The sequence below is a fragment of the Pangasianodon hypophthalmus genome, chromosome 25 (assembly GCF_027358585.1).
Source record: "Pangasianodon hypophthalmus isolate fPanHyp1 chromosome 25, fPanHyp1.pri, whole genome shotgun sequence".
NCBI lineage: Eukaryota > Metazoa > Chordata > Actinopteri > Siluriformes > Pangasiidae > Pangasianodon > Pangasianodon hypophthalmus.
In genome coordinates, this window is record NC_069734.1 from 18,263,645 (window position 1) to 18,279,196 (window position 15,552).

A 15,552-nucleotide genomic window follows, 5' to 3' on the forward strand; every position below is an offset into this window, starting at 1 on the left:
CTCATCTGTCGGAATTATCGAGACTCTCACAAATTTAATCAGTATACAAACAAAGCTTTATGACATTTCAGAAATACGCATCCTGGAGCACACAACGAAGACAAGATCGCTATATTGAAAAGTGTATGCGGCAAAAGGTAAAAATGGCCATTTAATTAATATGGACGTCGCAGTGGAGGAGGCGTGGCCTCTACGCCTGTCAGTCCCAGTAAAGGAGGCGTGGTCTCTCATCTCTTAAAGCTAACACTTCTTTTTACTACTATCAAACTGTTCAATCTGCACATTACTGAATTAGATCATAATTTTGCTTTCATCAAAAATGTTGATCATGTCACAACTTCCATTATTATCTATAACCGAGAGACTCGATGCTCCCCTACAGGACTGACACTCTGTGAGGTACAAAGTTTATAACAATTTGTTTAAGAAGTTTATTTCTATTTCTATTCCCATCAAGGGAGTATTCCCGCCTTGCGTTCAGCGTTCCGGGGATAGACTCCAGACCCACCGCCACCCTGACCAGTAGAAAGCACTTACTGGAAATGCATGAATATTTATTCTAGAAAAAGTCCCCATTACATAAGGCGTTTAAGCAGCGAGGGCCTTCACCAAAAAAAAAAAAAAAAAAAAAACTCTTCAAAAATCCATGACTGCGGCACAATTTTTCCAAAGCGTGCAGGTGTTTTGACTCCCTTTCCAAGACTCTCCTTGTTCTACAGTACTTTCGGGAAGCTTCTAGCTCCTCCTCCTCGTCTAGCTCAAGTTGGCAAGTAACAAATCCACCCTGACGGATCTGGACTGAACTGGTTCTTTCGCTTGTCTACAAAATATACAATGTTCAAACAGTCCATAAAACAGTATCTTATCTTTAAAAAAAAAAAAAAAAAAAAAAAAAAAAGTCCACAGATATGATCTAGTGGAACCTACACTGATACGGTTTTACACACCCTCAGCCACTTCCCCTTAGCCTGATTACAGGGGCCAGTTCCATTACCTCTGGTAGGTCAAGGGATCAAGTCAACATCGCTGGTCTAAGTGTTGGTTATGTGCACTATGATGAGACGCCAGTGAGAGCAGGTTGGACAAACCGTTAGAACACAGGATGTATTACTATTTCTCACCAACGTAATTATAATTTCTGAGAATATTACACAAACTGGTGTCTAGAGTAAACTTTTCAGATGCTATTAGGTGAGAAACCTAGCATTGATTTTATAAACAAACCAATCTGAAATAAAATAAATGGTGTTCTTATGCGCCCCTACCTGAAAAATGGTTTCCAACGTGAACTGTCGGAAGATAAATGAGCTGATTATGAGCTCCAACAGAAATGCAATTCGATTGATCGCTGCACTTCATTTGCACATTTCCAAAGAAAATTTAAATCAGGTTTCCATCGGCTCCTGTTCGGTTAAATAGTCTGAAGTGGGGCAAGAAGATGGTGTAATCAAAAACATCCAAACACAAACAGTCAAGGAGCAAAACTGCAATAAAACACACACGCAGAGAGACGACGTCACGCCCACCGAGCCACGTCACGCACACCAAGCCACGACGTCGAGCCACGTCACACAACGTCTAGCCACAACGTCACATAACGTCACGCACGCTGAGCCACGTCACAGACGCCCAGCCAAATCGTAGCCTACTACAGCTGTAATTCTATAAAGAAGCATCCTGGATTATGTATTTATATAAAACCATCCTGATGCAGAGCAAAACAAATGTCTGCATTACACTAGTAGGAATTGTATCATGCTATAAGCATAAATATGAGCTCTGGACAAATGCTTTTATGCAGAGAGAAGTTAATCAGTGTTACTTCCCCTCTGAGGTCAACACATTCAAGGGCAGTAAAGCACAATATTTACTTTCTGACAAGTCTGGACATAAAAACTGCCCGACCCTTTCCAAGAAAGCAACACATCCCACACATGCAGTTGTTAAAACTGGAACCGTAAAGAAATATAAAACAGAAAAAGAACAGAAATAACAACAAGTATACTTTAATACGTCTTTTTAAATGGTTTAATTGATTGATGAGAACTTTCCACCTTCTGACGAACTCAAAAAAAAAAAAAAAAAAAAATCTCAGACATGAGAAAAGAAGGTTGCTTCATCTCCATGAATCGAATCCTTGTCTCGAGGATTAACATGCATACGATTAACAGAACTGTAGGAACATTTAGAACAAATAATAGCTACAAACAAAGAAAACACTGAAGTGCTACACGAGCATAAAGACATAAAGCCAGACATAACAGTCACTCGCAAACCTGACGAGAGATTTATTTTTTTTTTGGTCTTTTTCGACGAGACAGACGAAGATCCAGACACAAAACATCTCAGTGTGGAGTTTGAGGTTCGTCACTAGCTAACTGTCGAGCTAGCAGGTCATCTTTTCTTTGATGACTTGATTTTTTAAAATATTTTATTTATTTTTTTAAGTACCAGCCAGAGATTCTTGACTTGTTGGCCCGAGAATAAAAAAAGTGGCTTCTAATGAATGAAGCTTTGTGAAAGAATGTTTTTACTCGTGAATGAATAACAGCTAAATCCATTCAGCATTGTTTTGCGTGACTAAGCCGGGCCTCGCTAACGACGTGGCGGTCTTTACTCAATTTTTTTCCAACAATTTTTTTTTCTTAATCTAGTCAGGCCAAGGTTGGTTCAAAATTAGCCAGCTGACCTGATTAGCCAGATACAAAGAACGAGCCTTAGTGCATTGTATAGCGCACAAACTTTCTTTTGTTTGTCATAATAATAGTGTCAGTATGAATAAACTCAGGTAATGTCAATAAATCACATTAAATATTTACTTTTGTCTCAGGATTGTCTGAAATGCCAGGATGGAATACAATAGGGTCCAAAAATCTGAGTCTGCTTCCAGCAACTTGTGTTTCTTTACTTTATGTAAAAAAGTTTTAATAATATTTCTGAAACAAGACTCCATTATTCGCTAGTACAAAAAAAAAAGTGTTCTAGATTCAAAGGAATGAAAATGAAAAACGGACTAAAAATGGATCTGACTCAGTTTTACACAATGAATAATAATAATAATAATAATAATAATAATAATAATAATGAGTATCAACTGAGTAAAATTTTCTACAACATATATATTTTTGATTTTGGACCCTACTACAGGTGACCCCTTTCCTCCCGTCTCTTGGGCATTTCTAATTTTTGGTGATCGTCCTCACCATGAAGGTTACATGCACTTCGAATTAGGCCTGCCAGCTAGCCTAGGTGCTTGTTCAAGAAAACGTTAACGTACTAATGTAATCCATTTCCTCACTCCAATTTCCACCATTATTGTTATTATTACTGTAGGCACTGCTGACGTCACGGCCGGCGGCGTAACCGGCGTCGCGTCGATTCACGTCATCGGCGTCACCGCTTCGACCGATATCGACAACTGCCGTCTCAACATCACGCTTCTTATTCTCGTCAGCTCCACCACCGCTGTTAGGGCTTGTCGATGCTGTCTCAGCGCCATGGCCTCCATCGTCACACTTCTCACTCTCACCACCTCTGTCTCCATTATGGTTGGTCGAGTTTGTCTCCACGTCCCCACCACCGGCACCATTAACAACCGCTGATGGCGTTTCGTCATCACGGTTCTCATTCTCGTCATCTCTGTTAACGTTTGTCGACGTTTTCTCCCCGTCACCGTGACTCTTGTCATGTCCAGCACCTTCCTTGTTATTATCAGGGCATTTAGCGTTATCTTTGCTACCGTTATCGGAATTAGTGTTCGAGTTTTTTAACACCTGCCGCTCCTCGTCGTTCTTTATATCCCGGCTCGACCCACCTGAAGCATCGAGCATGCCTTCCTCCTCCTGACTGGACGTTTGCAACGCCATGCTACCTTCAAACGAGCTCAGAGTCGGTCTTCCATGTATTCCCAGTATCCTCCTAATGGTGGACTGGTGGACGCAGATGTTCGACGAGGCGAGCGTGGCCTGAAGGTCCTTCGAAGTCGTGCAGGGGTTCTTCATGACCTCACGGATTATTTCCCGCCTTGCTCTCGGAGAGATTTTGGAAGGCCGGCCGCTCCTGGGTAGGGTCACGACCGTCCCGAACCTTTTCCATTTCCGCAGGATGGCTCTGATGGTCGTCTTGGGGAGTCCTATAGCTTTGGAAATCAGTTTGTAGCCTTTTCCGGACTCATGAGCCTCAACCACTTTTCTGCGGATGTCTTCGGAAATTTCTTTGGAGCGTGGCATTGCGTTTCGATGCGATACGTTTCCGAACTTCCTCAGACGGTCCAAACCAGACCAATAAAATTCCACCTCTTGATCTTTACCGTGTAGATAAAGCAGACAATCCGGCTACTTTTACAGCAACCAGCGACTCTTCAAACACTGAGGAGGCAGAATCGGCCTTTTGGAACAGCCATGAGCTGCTCACTCAAGCTGGATCATGTCCTGAGTGTAAGCGAATACAGAATGAGGGTGTTCCCTCCAACTGTCAATCAACTGCCTTCGTGGCTTTTAATCGAACAGCACCGTCCTGAAAAACAAAAACAAAACAAAACAGAAAACTTAGCTGAGTTGAAACTTGGGACAACACCAACGTATGACTGCTGGATATATCGCTAATGTGCAGCATCCAGAAACAAAGCATTAGCTTCAAAAACACAAGCGAATCCTCTTTACTCGTCAACAGAGGTTACAGAACTACATTAGCAGCTAGCTACAATTTCCAGTAATACCTACAGATGAGCAACTGGTCCAGACGTTTCTGTCATAATCAAAACAGGAAGCTGAGTGTCCAATAATTAATTAAATAAACAACCAAATAAATTAGGGGAACAAGTACTTTTCAAGCACTTTGTCCAAATTTCCATTATTTTTATTTACAACATCTATTTTTGCATTTTTTTTCCCCTTTTAGCCACATTGTGTAAATAATATCGCTAGCTTTATAATATCTGCTTTATTTAATTACAAAATTATTAGTAACTCACTGCCTACAGCCTTATTTCAGAATTTAAAGGAGAAAAAAATCCACCGTGAAAGATTTGAATATCAAAACTTATTTTAATATCTAATGAGTCACAGTGTTCATGAATTCATTTAGTCACTAAATTCAGAGATGATGTTTTAAATCCAACGTAACAGCGATCAGTTTCCTACGTTACCCACAATGCCATTCTGAGTACCTGCTCATAGTGATGCAGGGGGGATTTAGCCATAGTGTCACCTCTACCTAGAGAGCGATGCAGCGGCGCTTTAGTCTTTTAGTCTGTCCAGCTCTCTCACCTCCGCAATCTGCTCAAACAGATTCAACTTTCACACTAACACCTCCATCAAATCCGTCGCATCTGTCATCTTGTAGATCTCTAACTGGGACTTTTAGTCCAGCAACTTATTTTTCACTAATATGATGTTGCTGGAAAATGGTGAGTGAGAAAAGAAGCTCTTGCTCATTTGTTTCTATGAGACTTTTGACCTTTTTTCTCCTATTAATAGTAGCAGTCATCATATACTCCATTTAAATACATAGATCTAAGAGAAGGCCACTGATTGGACGTTGGTGACTACTGAAGAACCAATCAGAGTCAAGCTTTGCATGAAGACAAGCAAGACATATGAAAGTCATGTTTACGGGTGACACTTATACTTTTTCCCTCGTAAACTTTGATCATGTTTGTTAAAAATAAGCTGACAAAACGGTGGACATTCTCGACGAAAGAGTTTGTGACTGGAAAGGAGTCTTAGCTCTGACTCTGTTTGGTTTTGAGGTCCTATACAGTGACACTGTGCTTATATTAAGGCTGATTTAATGCTTATGTAATGTGATCTACAATCGAGAAGTCCAGACAGACGGGCGCGATGTGATAAAAACACTGAATGACTGTAATCAGATCATTCCTGCACCCATAAATCCAATATAACTCAATGTATCTCAGGCTTCATGACACTTATTACAGGTTCACCAAGCTGTTATAAAACTGCACAGTCTTTTCTGCAGAGTCTACATTTCACTGTTCATTATTCTTATCATGGAAGGTCAAAGGTGAATGATCTTCCTGTCTGTTAAACACCTGGTTCAGCAGCTTATCACCTAAATGTCGAACCTTGATTCATCTGAATCAGATGTTCTGGAGAAACAAACACATAAAAACACAAATAACTCAGCCATCTTGGATAACGTAGAGCTCTTGAAGGGAAAAAAATAACAATAATGGTGCATGTTTACTGTCTTCAGTCTAAAAAAAATCCACGAGAGATTAATTATATTTAATTTTCCTGAGGTAATATCATTACACTGGACATTCATACACAAACAGCAAGCTAGCTTTGCTACCTAGCTAGCTTGCTAAGTAGCGTTTATTAACTCATGTCTGTTTACTTCCGGGATTCTCTTAACAAAAGCTTACCTTCAGCTTTAAAACCTCGGCTTGAGATTCTGGGATGTGATTTCTGGTATATGTGTTAAATTCTGGTTATACCAGTAGCACCAAAACCGAACAATAAAGCTTGCTAATCTACCCTGTGTGCTAGCGCCAAAACTGATAACCAGCTCCAATCTGTACAGACGCCTGCGTGGACGTCAAGGATGCGTTCAAGAAACGCAGTCTGTAAAAATTTCTGCGAAAATGCGCTAAATTTCAACTCGCATGTTACTTTATTCATAGGTCTGTTTCACGTCAAACATCGGACACGTATCCGTATCTGTTCTGAACGACATATTTATACGCTTAACGTAGTTAATTTCTGCTTTTCCTATTTGTATATGTACTTCATTCTGCGCAGATACAGCGCCACTCAGGTGAAACGCCTAGTAATTATTAGCACTAGAATGGAAACAGTAGGTTAAACCCTGGCAGTGATTTCTGATTAGTAGCATCGTTCTCAAGCTCTAAATGATTTCTGATCAATGCTGATGAGTGATGAGAATTTACAAATGTGTCCATTTCATCCATTTTTCTTTCTATCCTCTAAATTTTACAATATCACCTTCCCTCCCAGGTCCTGAACAGACACTGGACCATGTGGTGGCCCATCATAATTCTGTCCCTTGTGCCAACATCACGCAAAGTTGATGGCCACCATGGGGTCGGTTTTGTCCATTAGGCCACTAATTATAATGGCCACCACTTTCAGACACCTTTAAATCCACCTTGGCCCTATGCTGGGACAGTGCTGTACGGGGAGGGCCTATATAGAGTCACTCAAAACAGATATTGGGCCAACATCAGTCTGATATCTGGGCACCCACTAGCGACCGATGTAGCAAACTAACTTTGGCCAAAAGTATTATTTTGAATAGCTATGTTTGCTCTCCTTATACAGTGCTGTGCCAACACTGGGTCAGCATTACTTTGCTATCTGGACCGTGTCTGGCTGATTTTGGCCCAACACTTGGAAAGTGAATTTTGCTGAAAGTCTGCCGGCCCTGTAATCAAATTGTTGGCCCAGTTTTGGCAAGCTGAGCATGAAGGTGGCCCAATGGACCAAAATACAACGAGGCAACACTACCACCCAACGTTAGGTGCCAGGGTCAAAAGAATTTCAGCCACCGTTATAAATCCACTTGGTCACACCAACCCTGGAGGGTGAACGTCAGGAGTGCCATTATATATTTAGGACTTCTAGACAGGGTGATGTCCTTCTACTCCAGGCGTATTTCATTCTCCTGGACAATATTTGCTCTCTATGGTGTAATCAGGGATTCAAGGATCTTGGAATCATCTCCACCTCCCTACCATTCTGGGTAAAGGCTAACAATTATTCACTGTCACATATATTCAGAGTCCGTCACGGTGTTGTGACTTCCCTGCACACACACACACACACACGCACCTACTTAACCTGGTCAGGAACTAATGATAGAGCAAGAAAATCATGAAACGGTGCTTGACCATCATCCTGACACCAATTTCTTGTCACGTCACCTGTTGGGCTTTTAAGCTGGTTTTTATGTCGTGTGATTTCTGTGATCTTTTTAAGATTATTACTCATCAAACTGTACGAGATCTCAAATTCTATAACCGTTATAATGTGTGTTCTCTGTGTCAGATTATACAGTGAAGATCTTCTAACGATAGAGCTGTGATTAAAGAAAATTCCTACGTTCTGCTTTAATCCATCCGTCAGCGTGATCCGGAAATCAGGCTCGCGTAAACACGGTTTGAGTAATGAGGAGACTTTTTCCTGTTTACGCTTTACGCTGTCCCGTGAGATTGGCATCATCCTATGCCGCCCTCCTATCGGTGGATTTCAGACGAGCGTCGCAGCAGCGCTCACACTCTGAGATTGTAATCAGACCTTTCTCACACTGCCAGAACTTTGTCTTCGGTTGTGTTTGGTCTCAGAGGCACTACATCAGCTGCAGAAATGTCATGTCAGACGTTCAAAGACCACCGAGCTCGACTTACGAGCAAACAATTTAGTGATCTTTGCCTGTGAAAGCAAATTCTGGTCACAGAAAGCGACTTAGATGATGCCTATAGTTTTCAGACATTTTATCACATCTTCAGGCATGTGTGATGGTGTTCAGAAACCAAAACAGCTTTGCAGATTTCTATAAACAGGATTTCATCAGCCACTGCAAGAACCGGCCTTACATCAGTGCATGTGTGTGTGTGTGTGTGTGTTTATGTGTTTGTTATTGCACTGTGCCTGAAGCCTGAAGGCTCTACTCCATAATTGCAAGCTGGAAAAAAAAAAACACTCGCTTTAAAAAAAAATATCGGCTTCTTTACATACAAAAGGCAAATGTTGAGGGTGCAGCGCGTGCCAACTCCGAAGAGTTATGTTGATCCTAGGAATTATGCAAATGAGCCTTATTAAAATTGCAAATATTTGCAAATAATCAGGGGAGGTGGGATGATGAATGCGCGCTCGCCGCGGAGAAAAAAAAAAAAAAAAAAGAAAGAAAAAAGACAGAAAAAAAGAGAGGGACAGAGAGAGAGAAAAAAAAGCAGCCCCGCGCTTTCCTCCTCTCGCGCGCCGCTAAAAGCCTCTCCGGTTTCGGCGTCACGAATGATCGCAGATGTAATTTGTCGCCGCGTATTAAAGAGCGCGAGCGTCCCGAATCCGTCTCGCGCGAGCGCCTCGGTTAATTTGCTCTTCAACGAGATTAGAGCGCGTCCGCGGCGCCGCCTCGCGCGCAGTTACGCGGCCACAAGCCGCGCGCGGGGTTTCCTACACCGGTGCTTCCTGATCATCTGCCTCAGCGCGTCCCGGTGTGACACACACACACACACACACACACACACATCAGCTCATCACAGCTCATCAGCACATCCGGTGTGAAGAAGACAACCGGCTCGTGCGTCCGTTCGTGTTAGTGTTAGTGTTAGCGCGTGCACAAGCGTCTACGCGTTATCATACACGTGACCAAACATCATGTGAACGTGAGAACGTGAGAAAACAGACATGTTGTGGGACATCATATGAAAAAGGATTATTTTTATTGTGTGAGAAAATGACATCTGAGAATGAAAACACGTGGGAATAAAAGACTCGTGTGAAAAATAAACACGTGCACTACATGTAGAAAAAAAATATCATGTGAGAAATCACGTGAAAAAATGTATTATGTGTAAATAAAATCACGTGGACAAATAAAAAACACTGCATGTTAATACAGTAACTATTATATAAATAAACTCACATATATATGTATATATATATAAAACACATGCATGACGTGTGAGATTATTTACATGTGAGTTTTCTGGAGTTTATCTAAAGAGGCTTTGTGTTTAAAAACTTTTCAAACTTTACTAAAAATTGATTTCTTTATTGTTTGTTTGTTTTTTTCAAGTCAAGTCTAGCCAGATGACAAATCCATCACCATGTAAAAATCCATCACCCTCTTCCCACCTATTACCTTATACTACACTCACAGTCTCTCTCATTTCCATATATGGACTCAAAGACACGCCCACAGTCGACCGATTGGACGCAAAACATTTGCGCGAACATAAAACTAACCTCAGATAAAACTCTGACATGCTCATGATGTGCTCTGTGCTGAATTATAGAGAAAATCTTTACAGCTTTGAGATCAATCACTGAAATAACACGTACGCATAGTTGTTATTTTAAATGATTAAAACTAGCTGAACTATGCTGTAGCTACATTCATGATGGATGTCACGTCTTCAACAAGAAAAACGTAAAAAATTGTTCTCAGAAACAATTAGCTGTAACTCCCTTGAGTCGATTATCTTATGACATCTGAAAGACACACATAAACCGTGTAAATGAAACCTGTTAAAGTATTAAAGTATCGTAGCGACGGCTTTCCGAGTGGCGCGGCATCGTCCTGTTGTTGTGAAATCGCTAGTTTCAATCCCGTGGATGATGCAGTCATCTGTGAGCCAAGAGGTGGGAGGAGCATACTCTCTCTCGACCTGTCAATCACAGAGACACTATTGAGTGTTTGTGAGTGCATGTATGTGGAAGAGGGCGGACAGCACTTTTCTCTGTGATGCAGTGTGAATAGATGCATGTGCTTCGGAGGAAAGGTGTTAGCCTTCACACCGCCGACTGGTAGCTATTGTGCGAAAGTGAAGAGGTAGCTAGTGGGTGGGAATTGGCAAATTGCCAAACTGGGCGGAAATGGGGTAAAAATGGGGCAAAATAATTTAAAAAAAAGTGCTCATGCTAGTATCTAACTAGTCAAATGTGGTTAATTTAACTAGCTCTCTGGTTTAATTCCGTTGACGCAAAGTTAGCGAAGCTTTCACTTAAAGGTGGCCGAAAGTTGGGCCAGGACCGGCACTGAGATCTGCGCTGTCAGGGTTGCGATAACGTGCTCCTTTGCCGGTGTTGGCACGGCGTGGTGTAGCGAGGGCCAACACCAGTCTGAGTAACGTTCATACATAAATAAACCAAACTTTAAATCTTTCATCAACTTTGACATCAGCTCTTTTCATTGCAAGGCAACAGCTCAGGCAAGATTGAGTAATATTACCCTAACACACACCAACACCCTGTTTCTCAACACACACTTTACCACACCCACTTCTTCTAGTTTCTGACAGGATTGTTAATTATCTGACGTGTTGATAATATGTTGGGAGAGACATCATTCCGAGCCCCGCTTCCCGAACACCTCCGACTCTGTCTGCGGAACTTCTGAGCTATCTACAGCACCGAGTAAGCAGCGTTATCATTAAAGTGCTAATTCACTCAATAATTACATGTAATAAATTCAATTATTAATATAAAAAGCCCAAAATGATGTGTGTATTATTTCATTTGGTTTTTATTTCTGTATTTGTGTATTTCTTTAATTTATTTTTGTCCATTTCTTAATTTAATTAGTATAATCTTTATTTATTAATTTATTTATGAAGGTAATGATGCATTTCATTAATTTTCTTCTATTTATTTGTAATTTTTTTTTTTTTAATTCAGCTTAATTACTCCTTGAAAGAGCTTCTCAGTGAGTTCCGTTTTCCAGCAGCATTATATCTCCCCCTGGTGGTTAAAACCAGAACAACAACACGACAAAAAAAATCTCCCACACAGTTTCAGGGCTGCGTTTAAAATCAATTCCACTGCAGATTACACAATACACAAACTCGAAAAATGTTATGTGTAACACATTCCATATCTAAACACTTTAACACTTTTGAATTTGAAAATGTGTGTGTATCTGAAACCTCTGAAAAACGCTATCACTCAGGTCTTGACACAAATAGTCAAACATTTAGATATGTTTAGATATGTAGCCTTAAAACTGAGTTTCAATGTTTAAACAATGTTTTCTGACATGTAGTGTATGACAGCTAACTAGCTAATGATAGCATGTCAAACAAATGGTCACTTACAAATGAGATAAATTGTAAATGGACAATTGCAAACGAGATAAATCGTAAAAGGTCATTTACAAACGATATAAATCATAAATGAGATAAATCATAAACGGTCACTTACAAATGAGATAAATCATAAATGTACACTTACAAACGAGATAAATCGGAAACTGTCACTTACAAACAAGATAAACACAGCTAGGTCGCTAGCTAATTTGTGTGTGAGAGATAAATAGCTAACAGTGTCACAAATGAGATAAATCATAAACGGTCACTTGCAAACGAGATAAACACAGCTAGGTCGCTAGCTAGCTAATTTGTGTGTGAGAGATAAATAGCTAACAGTGTCACAAACAAGATAAATTGTAAACGGTCACTTGCAAACGAGATAAACACAGCTAGGTCACTAGCTAGCTACTTTGTTTGTGAGAGATAATTAGCTTAACAGTGTCATGGTCTTACAGGAGTAGTGTAAAAAACTGCTATCTAACAACCAGCTTTGGCTTCAACTTTGAAGAAGGAACTTATCTGAAGGTGATACTTCGGGTCAGAAGTCGAGTCTTCTGAAGCGGAGAGCGGTTGGGTTGATGGCTAACACAGCGTGCATGTTACTGTTGTGACCTTGGCTCAATCTGAAAGGAAAATGGTCTCTGTATTTCCTGAGATAACCCCATTCCACTCCTGGCCTCCTGCGTCTTCTTCCTGTCTGGTGTCTTGTAGGTCAAGTAAAAACTGGGTTCACACTGTGAGGAGATAGATGGGGTAATAACCTACACCGAGATGCCTCAGTTCATAGATTTTTCCAGCTGAATAAATATGAAATAAAAAAAAAAAAACAACAAAACAGTGAAAGTAAAAATAATTCCTTCGGTAGTACAGTAGACCTTTTCTTTAAGAATGTAACTCTAATCTCATGACCATCGATTTAAATTGGAACTATAATGAAATACAGTTACTCATATTATATATACACTTACCGTCCACTTTATTAGGAACACCTGTATGCCTGCACATTCACGCCATGCAGTTATCTAATCAGCCAATCGTGTAGGAGCAGAACAACGCACAAAATCATACAGATGCAGGGCAAGAGCTTCAGTTAATGTTCACATCAAACATCAGAATGAGGAAAAGTGTGATCTCTGTGACTTTAACCGTGGCATGGATGTTGGTACCAGATGGGCTGGTTTGAGTTTTTCAGACATCCTGGATTTTCACACACAACAGTCTCTACAGTTTACACAGAATGGTGCGAAAAACAAAAAACACTGAGTGACAGACAGTTCTGTGGGTGGAAACGCCTTGTTGATCCGAGAGATCAGAGGAGAATGGACAGATTGGTTCAAACTGCCAGGAAGGATATAATAACTCAAGTAATCACTCTCTTCTCACCAAAACTGGACAGTTGAAGATTATAAAAAAAAAAATTTCCTGGTCTTTTTCCAGTCTTCAGATGTCCAGTTTCAGTGAGTCTGTGCCCATGATGGCCTAAGACTCCTGTTCCTGTCTGACAGGAGAGGAACCTGATGTGGTCTTCTGCTGTTGGAGCTCCTCCACCTCAAGGTTCAATGTGTTGTGTGTTCTGAGATGCTTTTCTGCTCACCACTGTTGTAAAGAGTGATTATTTGAGTTACTATAGACTTCCTGTCAGCTCAGACCGGTCTGCTCATTCTCCTCTGATCTCTCATCAACAAGGTGTTTCAGCTGCTGACCCTCAGCTCACAGGATGTTTTTTGTTTTTCGCACCATTCTGAAAAACTCAAACCAGCCCATCGGCACCAACAGCCATGCTACAGTTGAAGTCACAGAGATCACACTTTTCCTCATTCTGATGTTTGATGTGAACATTAACTGAAGCTCTTGACCTGCATCTGCATGACTTATGCATTGTTCTGCTGCCACATGATTGGCTGATTAGCTAACTGCCTGGCATGAATGAGCAGGTGTACAGGTGTTCCTAATAAAGTGGACGGTGAGTGTATATGTAATCTAAGACCCAATTTGGATTACATTAATAAAACACACACAATAGGTTAAATATAATAAACAAAAGCCCATGTTATAGCTCCAGTTTCCTCGAGGAAGCTGAACACGTGGCTGTTTGAATAATTTGGTGACGTCAGTGACAAGCTGAGTTTTTTTTCTCTTATTAACTTCAAGAGACAGAAATAAAGAGCGGCTGGTGAGGGAACGTGTTTATAGCTGCTATAACGTAAGTGAGAACAGGAACTGACTTGTTTATCGAACATTAAATGTAACTATAAACATAGAAATGTATGATGTGTCATTCTTTAATCAATAAAAAATGTCATAGCTGGAAAACTGCTGTGGTATAAGAGGAATAAAACACTTTGTGACGTTATATTATAATAAAATAATCGAATTCTGAGTGCTAACAGTAACTCTGCTTCGTCACACCACACCGTCGTTGATTATTTTACTGTAACAGCACAACACAGAGTGGTTTATTCCTTTAGTTGAGTATAACGATAAGCAAAAAATTCGCACTATGATAGAAACTGGGGCTCCAAGTACTCTTGGTTCCTGTTGGTACTAACCTTGAGCAGGTACTGAAAACTGTACAAGTGGAACTTTTTCTTACTGGAACGATGTCAGTTTCTGGTGCCAAAAGTTCTGGTACACTGTGCAGTGGAAAAACGTGTAATCATCTATTTACATTTAAATGTAAATTATTAAATTATACATATAAAAGAATTATTAAACTTGTTACAGTAGTGAGGTCTTCATGAATATTACGGTCCAAAGAAAATAAAACCCACGACAAGGAGTAACTGTTAACGATGAAATAACCATTTTTATTAACAGATATCACAGTTGTTTACAATACCAACAGACATTTTTGCTCACATGCTAGCTGGTGATGCGTTTTTAAAAAGTTACATTTTTATTATACAAAGTGTCAATATCCGTACACTCGTCCGGTTTTGGATCACGCGGTTTGATCCGTTTGTTGCGTATTCACAGACTATTTATCGCGTTTATCCACTAATTAATACTGAATGAGTCACTGAAACTAGGGGAAGCTGTAAAAGCATAATTCATTATAGAACACAAGTCATTACATAGTCATATTAATCTTAATAAAACGATAAAGAATATCAAAACAAAACCCAAAATGTCACAAACACAGATTTAAATATGGAGCTAGCAGCCTGAACTTCACCACACGCCACAGCTCAGTCCGAGATCACAGCCGCTCTCCGTTCCTGTAAAAACACTTCTAAATTTTGTTTCTTAAAGGGAAAACATTTTGAGTAAGTTTAGCAAACTTTCTAAACACACAACCATTAGCCAAGCTAGCTTAGCTAACCTTTTAACTAGCCACATCTGCTCACTAGCGTATTTGTGCTCTAAAATGTGACTAAAATTAGTTCCTAGTTTTTGTCAGAATGAAAATCCCAAACTGACCTAGCAGGCTAGCTAGCTTTGCTAACTTGTTAACTAGTTTGTTAGTTGCTCAGTAGCTAACTAGCATATTTGCGTACTAGAAAGCGAATAATTTTAGTTTTTGTTTAAGTAGACTTACCTAACAGAAAAAAACCTCAACAGTTTTGCTGTCGTCTGTCCAAGAAAACTCACTGGCGTCCATTTATTTATTTATTTATTACTAAAACAGTCACATGATGATTTCATTCTCATGACTGATTCAATATTGCAAATCAATGCCTCAAAAGAATCCAGACACGTGACAGCTTGGCTAACACGTCACATGATCCGAGCCGATTATCAGAGATTAGCGAGACAGA

General features: G+C 40.2%; 2 protein-coding genes across 3 annotated transcripts in view; both read right to left on the reverse strand.

The window, feature by feature from the left end:
* Positions 1-2,802: 2,802 nt before the first annotated feature.
* On the reverse strand, positions 2,803-8,812 carry LOC113524255 (uncharacterized protein DDB_G0290685-like). Of its 2 annotated transcripts, none has more exons than XM_053229538.1 (2): positions 8,085-8,812; positions 2,803-4,515 (listed from the first exon to the last, which is right to left on the reverse strand). In XM_053229538.1, the coding sequence occupies exon 2, from the start codon at positions 4,227-4,229 to the stop codon at positions 3,258-3,260; it is 972 nt and encodes a 323-aa protein (XP_053085513.1). In that variant the 5' UTR covers positions 4,230-4,515; positions 8,085-8,812; the 3' UTR covers positions 2,803-3,257. The 2 variants fall into 2 exon arrangements, with proteins under 2 accessions (XP_053085513.1, XP_026766225.1); XM_026910424.3 differs by lacking the exon at positions 8,085-8,812 and adding an exon at positions 6,389-7,821.
* Positions 8,813-14,574: 5,762 nt separating this feature from the next.
* tspan7b (tetraspanin 7b) overlaps positions 14,575-15,552 on the reverse strand; it is a 31,389-nt gene continuing 30,411 nt past the window's right edge. The window contains exon 8 of the mRNA XM_034299741.2: positions 14,575-15,552. This exon is cut by the window's right edge and continues 2,399 nt beyond it. The gene's annotated coding sequence lies outside the window, so the exon portion shown is untranslated.

What these genes read in the sequence shown, in the direction of transcription:
- LOC113524255 (XM_053229538.1), bottom strand. Translation starts at nt 4,229, where the DNA reads ATGCCACGCTCCAAAGAAATTTCCGAAGACATCCGCAGAAAAGTGGTT.